This window comes from Homalodisca vitripennis, unplaced genomic scaffold (assembly GCF_021130785.1).
Source record: "Homalodisca vitripennis isolate AUS2020 unplaced genomic scaffold, UT_GWSS_2.1 ScUCBcl_5528;HRSCAF=12292, whole genome shotgun sequence".
In the NCBI taxonomy this organism is placed as follows: Eukaryota; Metazoa; Arthropoda; class Insecta; order Hemiptera; family Cicadellidae; genus Homalodisca; species Homalodisca vitripennis.
In genome coordinates, this window is record NW_025781648.1 from 1 (window position 1) to 10885 (window position 10885).

Below are 10885 nucleotides of genomic sequence, written 5' to 3' on the forward strand. Positions count from 1 at the left end.
ATTGTCATTGTTGTTAAGTGGAAATTGTGTAATCAATATAAATAGTTTTCTCATTTGTCAACACTTTAGTACTTATAGTACACTTTTAGTACAAAATACACTTTGCTATACATTTCTACCCCAAGATAAAACTTGAATTTTTGCTTTTTTACCCTCAAAATATTTAGAAATTATACTTGTATATATTCATAGTTAAAGATATCTTTGTGATAAAAATTCTTTAGTTCTACTGTATGCAAATTTATAAAAACTTGCTATTTTGAGTTTTAATATAATGAAATTACTAATTGATTATCTTCTTTTACATTTACCCAAAGCTTTAAATTTCCGAGATTTGTTAAAACAGGTTTCAGAAGTTAAAATGTAGAAAGATCAGTTTTAGTTTGACTTCTCAAAATTTTAAAATTATTTTAGGTTTCATAAAGTTATTTATTTTAAATTGTGCTTTTTATTTTTGAATTTTTATTGGTTGTACAGAAAACATTCCAAACACTTTTGTACTTCATTGTTTGAATATTAAAAAAGTATACATTTTACAAGAATAACTAAAAGGTGTTTCGATGCGTATCAATCATATCTATAAAATGAGAATTCTCTCGTAATTCTAGGACCAAAAATAAGGGCGTAAAGTGTTTTTAGGTAAAAAATTGTTCTTATGAGGTACTCAAGGTTGTTCCACTACAGTACGCTTTTTAATCTTAAAGTACAAGCTTATGGCTATGTAAATTTTGAGTTTAATCCCATTTCATCTTCACATTGAATCAACTCTTTCCAATATAGCTATGTCACTTATGGTTATATCAACATAGAAGTTTATGTGATATAGACAGCTGATTCTAAATTGTATAGTCACTATAACTAAAACATAGTCCAACATTTTACCCTTGTTTCAGCTACACCATGGGGGAAAATGCCAGTTTTGGAGATAAACAGACAGACGGTTACACAGACCGCTGCCATCTGCCGCTACCTGGCGAGGGAGGCAGGATTGTGTGGCAAGGACAACTGGGAGGACCTCAGGATTGACCAGATAGTTGATGTCAATACTGATTTTGTCAGAGGTAAGTAAAAGTCAGTGAGTTGAAGTTTTACATAAAGATAATTAGTAAATTAGTCTGAAGATGTATGCAAAAATCCTTATATCATAATTTCACTGTTTCAGTTGTATGATTAAAATGTTATTCTAAAAATACTACCATGTATTTTAAACATGCTCATGCCGAATTTGTTAAATTCAGTACATAGGAAAAGCTGATAGCATGCTGATAACACTTGTGCATACTTTTCTAAATATATATGTATAAGCCACATTTGTTCTTTGTTAAAAAACAAAAAGAGATGCATTACGTTTTACGATCTGGTGTGTGTCTCCTAATGTAAAAAGTACTACTTGTTATATTTTAGTAAAGTTTACTCATACCAAGGACGTAGCCAGCGGGGGAGTCCAAGGGGTCCAGACACCCCCCAAATTTTTAAATTGTTCAACTACTTTTTTAGTAAATGATTATTATTATTTAAATAATTCAGTATTACTGACATGTACTGCTGAAGGATCGTTCTCAATAAAGAAAAGGGTCAAGAACGTTTTAAGGAACAAAATGGGGCCTTACTCTCTGTCCACTACGGGAAAATATCAGTTGTCTGGATCCTCCCAACAATTTTTCCTGGCTACGTTCATAACACATACGTTACAAAATCATCAAAAAGAAAAGCAATTTACTTGACAACGGAAAACTTTGTCTGTTTAAAAAATTAAATGTAGACTTGATAACCATCATCTGTGTCTTTATTGTACAGTGATGTTATGTTTGCTTTACTACTTACTGTGTCTCGTGCTGGTTATTACGTATATACAGGGTGTCCTGTAACTCTCTGGACAAAGGCATATCACATTACAGGGGCTGTTGTTTATTTAATTTTTGTATTGTTGGATATTTGCTGAGAACCTCAATGTAGATCATGTCTTGTCACAGTAAATCTGCTCTAAATCAGTTATTTATTATTCAATTTAAATAATTTTTGTGGCATTAGGTTTGTGATAAAAAATCCTCTAAAAATGTTATTCTTGTAATTCTTGAGTAAATTGCTGCTTTTTAAGATATTCAAAGTTAAAAAGATGTATTGGCCATTTAAAAAACATTAAAGATAATATAATAATATTTATTGTAGTAATTATCCTTGTCACTGTAAACATTTAAAGAAAATTCGGTAGAATATAATTTATTAGTTTTTAACATAATTATTAATTTTTTGTACATAAAACACATACAGACAGACAGATGGGAAGTAAGCGTGTATGTTTATATAGTGAAATGTGTTTGTCTTGACCTGAGCAATAATGTGATTTAACATTGGCCAAAGAAATACAGGACATCCTGTACATATACACCTTACTTAGTCAATGGTTTTACATTGTTTTGGAACGCAAGTCCCCTTGTCAAGTGTATACAAACACGGAAAGCCAACAACAGTGTGTATTGAAAACTGTTAAATTTTATTTTACATATTTTTAACTTTTGCATTTTTATATACATGACAATGAAACTTTCATTCTAAAAGATGTAATACTCTAATAATTCCACAAAAACAAATTTTTGAACTGTGTACGAGGTAAAGTACCGTATACTTGTCTATAATTATAATTTTGTTGCTATTACAAATATAGATCTAGATTTGTTAATGATTGTGCATGATAAACCTTATATTTAATATTTTTTATACCTGAAGAAGACACAGATACCTATCCTACATTTTTTATATGAAGGGTATCAACATGAATCAACAATGGAATCAAATTTTACCTCAGCAGCCAACGTTTGATTTGATAGATCACAATACTTACACTATTTAGGGGAAAGGTGGGCATAGTGGCCACCCTAAGGAAAACTTATTTTTTTCAAGCTGTTATAAATTGTTCAAAAGAAATGAAAATTATTTATAAGATACCATATATAGTTACACTCATTAAAAAAAAATAATATATACCTGTAATCTTAGTTACTTTTTTTTAAACATAATTTTTTTGTCACGCCCTAAACCAAATGGCCACTTTGCCCGTTGGGGGTAGGGCAAAATGGCCACAGGTGGCTACTTTGCCCGATGTCAAAAAATAATACTACAAATGCATTTTTAAATACCAAAGTATGTATGTATTGTTACAAATTTAGTTATTATTATTACATTGTCTACATATTTTGAAACGTGTAAAGTAGAAAATAATACAATAAAAAAATTACTTTAGGCCTACAACTTTTTGCGATTTTGTTGTCTTTTGTTTGCAGTCTATTTACATAGGTCACAAATGAATTCATTATCATCCTCTTCACATCCGGCACAACCACACGCTTCATGTGCCCATTTGTGGCAACCCGAACACCGTATCCACCCTTCATTACTTTTAGATTTTGAGAACAAGTTCTGGCAGTACAAACAATCCGCGTCACTTTCATCACTATCTGATTCGTTCAGAAACAAAGCACGTTTTGCCACTTTTGGTTTCCTTTTCTCTTTGACAGGCTTCTTTTTTTTGTTCCGCCAACTTCTTTTTTTCTTCTTTTTTCTCCAGTTTAATTTTCTCAGTCTTTCTTTGTTTTCCTTTTCTGCCTTCGCTGCCTCAAGTTCAGCCTTGTAAGGGCTTGAGGTTAACACTGCAGCCGAACCCTTTTTCCTCTTATTTTGTCGTTTGATGATGTTTGTTTTAGGAATCGGGATAATTTCTTGAGGGCTTACAACAAATGATGTACTGGGTATGGCGGTTGGACTTAAAGCAGATGAGGTAGGCCTACTAGGCAATGGAGCTTAAGGCAGATGAGGCATTGGGTTTTTAATGGACGTTCATTGCTTGAGGTATTTGGGCTTGAAGAGACGAGAACAAATAATGTTGTGGGGTCTCCGGAACCTAATATAGGCCCTGAGGTTTGTACTTGCATTGGGATCGGGATCAACAGGCCCTGATGTTGCACTTGCATTAGGGTCGGGATCAAACAGGCCCTGATGTTGCACTTGCATTAGGGTCGGGATCAACAGGCCCTGAATGTTGCACTTGCATTGGGATCGGCATCAGCAGGTTCCATCTTTATCAGGGTCCGGTGAAAAACTGGATTGATGTCAGCTGTTGGGTGTGACTGAGATGGATTGGGAATTTCCGTTGTTGTAGAAGCAACAAAATCTGCATCAGTGAACACATCCCTGTTGATTGGCACTATGCCACACCTTCTAAATCCCTTAACCGCAACAGTAGGAGTAGCAGCACTTAAAAAATGATTCCCCGAGAAGACGAGACACTTGGTATTGAGTTACTTGCCTACCAGGGTTATTTCGTAAAAATCTCTCGATTGCTTGGACAATAATAGGTGTTGAATGGCCCCATAAACGCTACGTCTAACGGCTGGAGCTTGTGGCTGCAATGAGGGGGGATGCAAACCACAGTTGTATGGTTTTTCCTAGCCTTTTTCGATAAAGTCAAGGTTCCTTGTGTGAGTTGCATGTCCATCAAGTACCAATAAGACGGGGTCGTCTTTTTGAAGGCTTAGCAAAGCGCAAAAAGTGCTCAAACCATTGAGTGAAAATGTTCCGTTTTGCATCCACCCTGATGGATGGCAGGCAAAAACTGTCCCTGGTGGAGAACCATCTTGCAGCTCAACTTTCATTCGCTGCCTTGGAAATATGACCATAGGAGGTATAAAAGTCCCTCCTGCTGACATTGAAAAACTACAAATGTCGAGAGAACACCTCTTTCAGCAGATGTGAGTGAGCCAACTTGTCGTCTGCCTTTAAGTGCAAAAACCTTTGACGATTTTAGTCTGGACAGTCATAAGTCCTGTTTCGTCGACATTGAAAACCCTGTGAGGTGGATATAAGTGGTTTTTTTCTGGACATCCGCTAAAATGTCAAAGAACTTTGTAACATTTACTTTGTTAAAAGCCTGGGCTCTTGCTGCCGAAGTAGCCTCTGGTACTCTCAACACCATTTCAGTGGTGGCGCTGTCTAAAGCCCCTAACCCAATCTTTTCCCAGCTAATTTTGTTTCATGGTTGAAATTATGTGTGATATTATTTTGCTCTGCAAGTTTGTAAGCAAGACTACGCAAATCATTTAAGTGATTCCAAAAAATCGTACCCTCCATTTCTAAAAGATATTCTACAAGAAGGCTGTTCTTGTTCTGCATTAAAAAACAGGACGGTAGTGGCCAAGAACTTTGTTTTGTTTCCTTAGCATGCTGGTTCTTATTTAAAACCCGGCGTTTCAACGTATTTCTTGGCACATTAGAAGTTTTTTGCAGCTGTTTGCATTTGGCATACCATCTCTCACGGCGTTGATAGCTCGTTGCATCGCCTGAGGGTCCCAAGACTGCTGCTCGGTTTTCCGTTTGTATTTGGACACCATGGACTCCAACTAAAAAAAAAAAAAAATACGTTGTAGTTGCATACAAGTGAATACCGTTCTAGGTCACCTAAAATTGGATTTGGGCACATCGACAATTAATATATTTTAAATATAAAACTAAATACTTGCTTTAGGGCACCTAAAACTGGGTTTCGGAACAGGTAAAAACAAATAATATTTGTTTTATATTATATAAAATAAAGTATATTTATATATTAAAAAACTAAATATTTGATGTCGGGCAAAGTGGCCACGGCGGAGGGCAAAGTGGCCACGGCAGTGGCCACTTTGCCCTTTCTGACGCCATTACAAAATAGCGACCTTGCACGTACATCTGTAACACCCAGCTCTTACTCCTACACATGAATTGATAGCCTAAATCACACTCTTTTTAATGGTTATTGTCAGCATTACTTACTAGGGTCGTAGTTATAGTTATAACAAGTAAAGCAGACCACTAACCTTACATCAGCAAACTGAAAAACAACACATTTTGATGATAAAATCCGAACACGTAAACTGACCACCTTCACAACGCTACAGAACACTAATGGAGGTCTCGCGCAGTAGTTGAGGCGTTGGCCGCTGCGTAGCAGCACTGCGTGGCAGAGAAATCGGCCGTGGCCACTATGCCCGCAGTGGCCACTTTGCCCACCCTTCCCCTACAACAGAGAAAGTAAAAGAATTTTTATGTGAACAAACAAATATAAATTTAACTATTTTTAACTGTAAAAACAATCTCACGTTGTTACAAACAATAAATAACACCCAATTAAAGTTAGTAAAATGCCAAAAGCATGTCTTTCATTTCCAAACTATTAAATACCTTTAAGTGTCTTTTATTTTGGTTATAATTACATTATATAGTTAATCGTTTTTACAGAATTTACAAAATATTACTATGAGTTCGACGAAAAGAAGAAAGAATCATTGAAACGACCTCTTTTTAATACAATTGCACCATTTTATATGAAGAAGTTTGACGCTCTTATCAAGGAAAACGAAGGATATCTAGCAAACAAAGAGGTAATTTTGTATCTTATTTTGTTTCAAATAAAGAAACGTACCAACAGAGTTAATCATTTTAACTGTAAGTACGGGTTGTAAGTAAGTTCTTTATAAACAGAAGTTAATAGTGAATAAGATAGCAGTATAAGAGAAAGATGGAAACCCAATCGTACACACAATCTGAAACCTTTTAATTCCTTCAACTTCCGTGCGTAGAATGGGTGCAGAGATTATCTGAATTTGCACAGCTTGTGTAGCTTTGGCGGCAATTTTTTTCACCACCCAAAGTTCACCCAAAACCTCACAGAACTATCTGTGATATTCCTGAGCACCCAACACTTTTCAACGACTCTTCACTTTGAGATGATAAAATCTCGAACTATGGGATGCTAGAAAACAAGATGGTGATACAACATATGAGCAGACCTTTTTAGACACAACCAGTTACAATTGTTATTAATGATATCTCTTTTAGAAGGGGATGTGCAAAAGTCCTTTTAGGACTTTCCTCATCTTATCTTATCTTATCTTAAGTAAGAAAGCCTGAATGACCAGTTTGGTTTAAAACTGAAATATCATATTTTTAAGTGATAGCAGTAATAATTGTGCTATACTGATATTGGTAATGCTGATGGCAGTCTAAGAGGGACTTTTTATCTGAGTTAGAGATAGTGCAGGTTCAAAACCTGTCTGTGTACACAGCACTTTTTACTGTAAAGTCTCCCCCTTATTCTGTTTGATAAGATCCTCATACAAGTCCAGTGGCTTATAGGGACAGACAGAATAAGGCTTAAAAGGGATCAGCCTCTCTTAATTCAATTAATTCTTTAAGTGATTATCCCTTAGCTCAGGATTGTTTGGAATGCCATTTAAAGAGAATATTCTCAGGGTCTCCTTGTTTTCAAACTGAAATTGTGTGTGAAGCAGTAGGTAACTGCTAGTATATTATTAATTATAAGATACACACCCTCTCAATGCGGTAGTAGGCTAAATCCATCCCTTCATGTGCAAGAGCTTTGCAAATAATTTTATCGTTCAATGATCTAAACTATCTATGCTAAAGATGCACAAACATGCACTAAACATGATCTGTGCAGATGTCATGGGCTGATCTGTACTTCACTGCTCTGAGCGATGGCATCAGCCACATGAATGGTTCTGAGATAACTGATGGCTATTCAAATGTCAAACGGCTGCAAGAAATAGTCAACTCGCTTCCACAGATCAAGGCTTGGCTTGCCAAAAGACCTGCAGATGACTTCAGTTTCGAAGACGTTTTGTTTGCTGCTGCAAACAAGAAATGAATTCAGAACGTTTCACGCGCATTTTTTGTAGTAATTTATTTTTTGTTATTGGCATCCCTTTATAATAAATCTTTACACTATACTGTTATTTAATTCTCCTGATTTTGAATATAAAATAATTATTGCTGCTCTCTTTCAAAGGTTACCCATATGCTTACAAAGTTCTGATTGTATGTGGCCACCTCAGTTAACAAAAGTATTCTATTTACAATATTCCATAACCACGCACCCGTCACACCACCGTTTCACCCCCTCTCCCCCATCCCGTTATCCCATTGACATCGTATTATTTGGTTAATGATAGTAAAATGCAATATGTTATTAATCGGACCATTTTAAGCATCACTTTAAATTAATTTAGTGAATTCTAAACATGTATAGTAATTAGTTTATTAGTTATCCGATACAAATTGTTTTTAGATATTGATAATTGTGAGAAAAATCTTTAAAATAAGTGATTTGTTCAATTTTATTTTTGTTCTCAATTGAAGATACTTTGTCTTTTGTATCGACTTTTAGTGACAGAATCACTTGATTTATTAATGCAAAACACTCAGAACATGAGAATTAGAGATAGTAGGAAAAAGAATACAATATTTATATAACTGGTAGGGATGAGTTAAATTGCAATAGAAAATTAATTTAGATGAAAAAAATACATAGAACAACTACACAACTACACAAACAGCAGTTGCAAAATAAAATAAAAAAACCTTTGATCAAACTTGAAACAAGATCATGAAGATCAGAATTGGTGTCAAACAACAGATAATAATAAATGAAAAATATGAATAATATGATAATATGAAAGCAATGCTTAAGCCTGAATGTTACAGAGCCTTTGGCATTAACTAGAATTCTGTAAGCAAATTTACACTTAAATTTGCTGCAAGAAAAAAATATCTATTCCGGCTCATGTGGAAGAAAAATAGATTTTATTTGTGACCGTTATCTCTAAATGTCAAACTGAAAACGAATTATTAGTTTAGATTTCTAATTTGCACAACACTAACGGAACAGTATCTTTCAATGTTAGAATGTTATAAATAGTTGTAACACTTTAAACGTTTAGAATCTTCATAATATTGAAACTGTATACTTTTATAACTTTAAAGGCCAACATATTGAAATCTTACAACTTATTGAAAAATAAGTAAAAATATATGATACTAATTCAAAATTTTTAGAAAAGTGTCAACATTTATTTAGGTTATGAAACCTAAAGATAAAATCAAGATAATAATTTGGCCCAAATGCAAATTATTTTGCCGCCATCTTGAAGCGTTTGAGTGCTTAAGACTGGCTAACAAACTCAACCAAACTATGTGTAAATATTGTCTCTGTACCACCGGTTTAGTCTGAAATCAAGGACGTAGCCAGCGAGGGAGTCCAAGAGATCCGGATCCCCCCCCCCCAAATATTCAATTACTTTTTTAGTAAACGATTATTATTATTTAAATAACTCAGTATTACTGACATGTTCTGCTGAAAGATCGCTCTCAACAAAGAAAGGGGTCAAGAACTTTTTAAGGAACAAAATGGGGCCTTACTCTCTGTCCACTATGGGAAAATATCAGTTGTCTGGACCTCCCCAAACATTTTTCCTGGCTACGTTCTTGTCTGAAACTATCTTCAGTCAACATAGCTATATAAGATATAACTATAACACAGCTTAGTTAACAGCATAGTTAACATAGTTTCTATTAAGATTTTAAAAACTTTGGCGGTTATCGCTTCACAATTATTCCAGCAATGTATACTACTTAAAATTTTGTTTGCCCATCATCTGGAAATTTTACAAGATATAAAAAAACTCGTAAGAACATATTATCATCATTAGAAGGTTATGGTTCGATCCTGGTGGTCATAGTCAGAAAACGTCAAAAATCTTTCAGAACTTCAAAAAGACAATTGCAATAGGCAACTTTTTATCAAATCTGACTACATTTTAAAAGTGATCATTAATACATCTTAAACAAAAGTGGCGCCATATTTTCTGACAATATTACAGCTGTGCTTCTCATTTTATTAAAACGTTAAAACATATTTGTCTAATCTCTTTTAAAGTTTAACTATATCGATACAAAATTTGTAGGTTCATAAAAAAACTCCTAAAAATCCAATAGTTTCTTTTTAATGTTCTTTTTTATACACTGTAATAATTCTCTCTTATTTTTATTTTGAAACATTTATATTTTCCTTATCTCTTATGTATTTTTTAGATCATGTACCTTCTTATGTATTGTGGTATAGGACTAAATCAACATATTTTTAAAAGTCGTTTTATGTATAATAGGCCTTCTGTTTAATTTATAAAGTCTCTTACTAATGTTGAAGATGTTGGACAATCATATGACATGAATAGTACATGAATGTTCAAATATATTTGACTATAAATATCTTAATACCTATCAAATATCAGTACAGATACAAATATAAATTAATTTAAATATGGTGTTATCCACCGTCTACTTGATTGTGTACTCATTATACAATGTGATGATGGTTAAACAAAATAAATACTATCTAAAATACTTATGTTATGAATTTCTTATTGATTATCTTATCAAAATAAAAACGGACTTTATAAAAAGTATTCGGTTAACACTAATCAGGTTTAATAATTTTTGTACAAGTATTGAACCTAACTTAATCAATATTGATGCACTAATATTTTGATTGATCGAAATTCTATCTGGATTTATTATATAGCCTAATGAGATACCATTTTGTACTGGGTTGAAACAGACAGCTCTAGTTCCCACTGTTTTTCTTCTTTTATCAAGACCTTTCAAATGAGGTGTCACTTAATGGGTCTTTCTTTACATTTACACATTTTCAGCCACCCCCCCCCCAAAATCCCATTTTAGGGAAATTAGCAAAGTTTTACAATGACTAAAAAGTTAACTTCTATTTCCTAGAAAGGTGCCCCAAGTTCCATCCCTCCATCTTTATCCATCAAAAACTAAACAGAGCGTATCCATACTTTCAACTCACACTGTATAGAAATCATTATTAATGTCTTTCATAGTTCAAAAATTAATTTAAAAACAATAACTATCAGTATGATAAGAGATATATAAATGAATAATTTATTAGTTCATATTCAGTTTTAAGAATTAAACAGTGAGGAAAAAAATATAACCAACTACAGTTACTCAAAAATGTATCTTGCCCAGGGTGCTAAGA

At 33.7% G+C, this 10885-nt stretch overlaps 1 protein-coding gene across 1 annotated transcript; it reads left to right on the forward strand.

Moving 5' to 3' along the window:
- The first annotated feature begins 120 nt into the window (after nucleotides 1-120).
- Nucleotides 121-7784, forward strand: LOC124373430 (glutathione S-transferase-like). The gene is made up of 3 exons (XM_046831802.1): nucleotides 121-1061; nucleotides 6268-6410; nucleotides 7490-7784. The coding sequence occupies exons 1-3, from the start codon at nucleotides 911-913 to the stop codon at nucleotides 7694-7696; spliced, it is 501 nt and encodes a 166-aa protein (XP_046687758.1). The 5' UTR covers nucleotides 121-910; the 3' UTR covers nucleotides 7697-7784.
- Nucleotides 7785-10885: the final 3101 nt, after the last annotated feature.

Excerpts from the sequence above, each read along its gene's own strand:
- LOC124373430 (XM_046831802.1), top strand. The coding sequence starts at position 911 with ATGCCAGTTTTGGAGATAAACAGACAGACGGTTACACAGACCGCTGCC. Across the intron at positions 1,062-6,267 it reads CAATACTGATTTTGTCAGAG|AATTTACAAAATATTACTAT; the intron begins GTAAGTAAAAGT and ends TCGTTTTTACAG. Across the intron at positions 6,411-7,489 it reads GATATCTAGCAAACAAAGAG|ATGTCATGGGCTGATCTGTA; the intron begins GTAATTTTGTAT and ends TGATCTGTGCAG.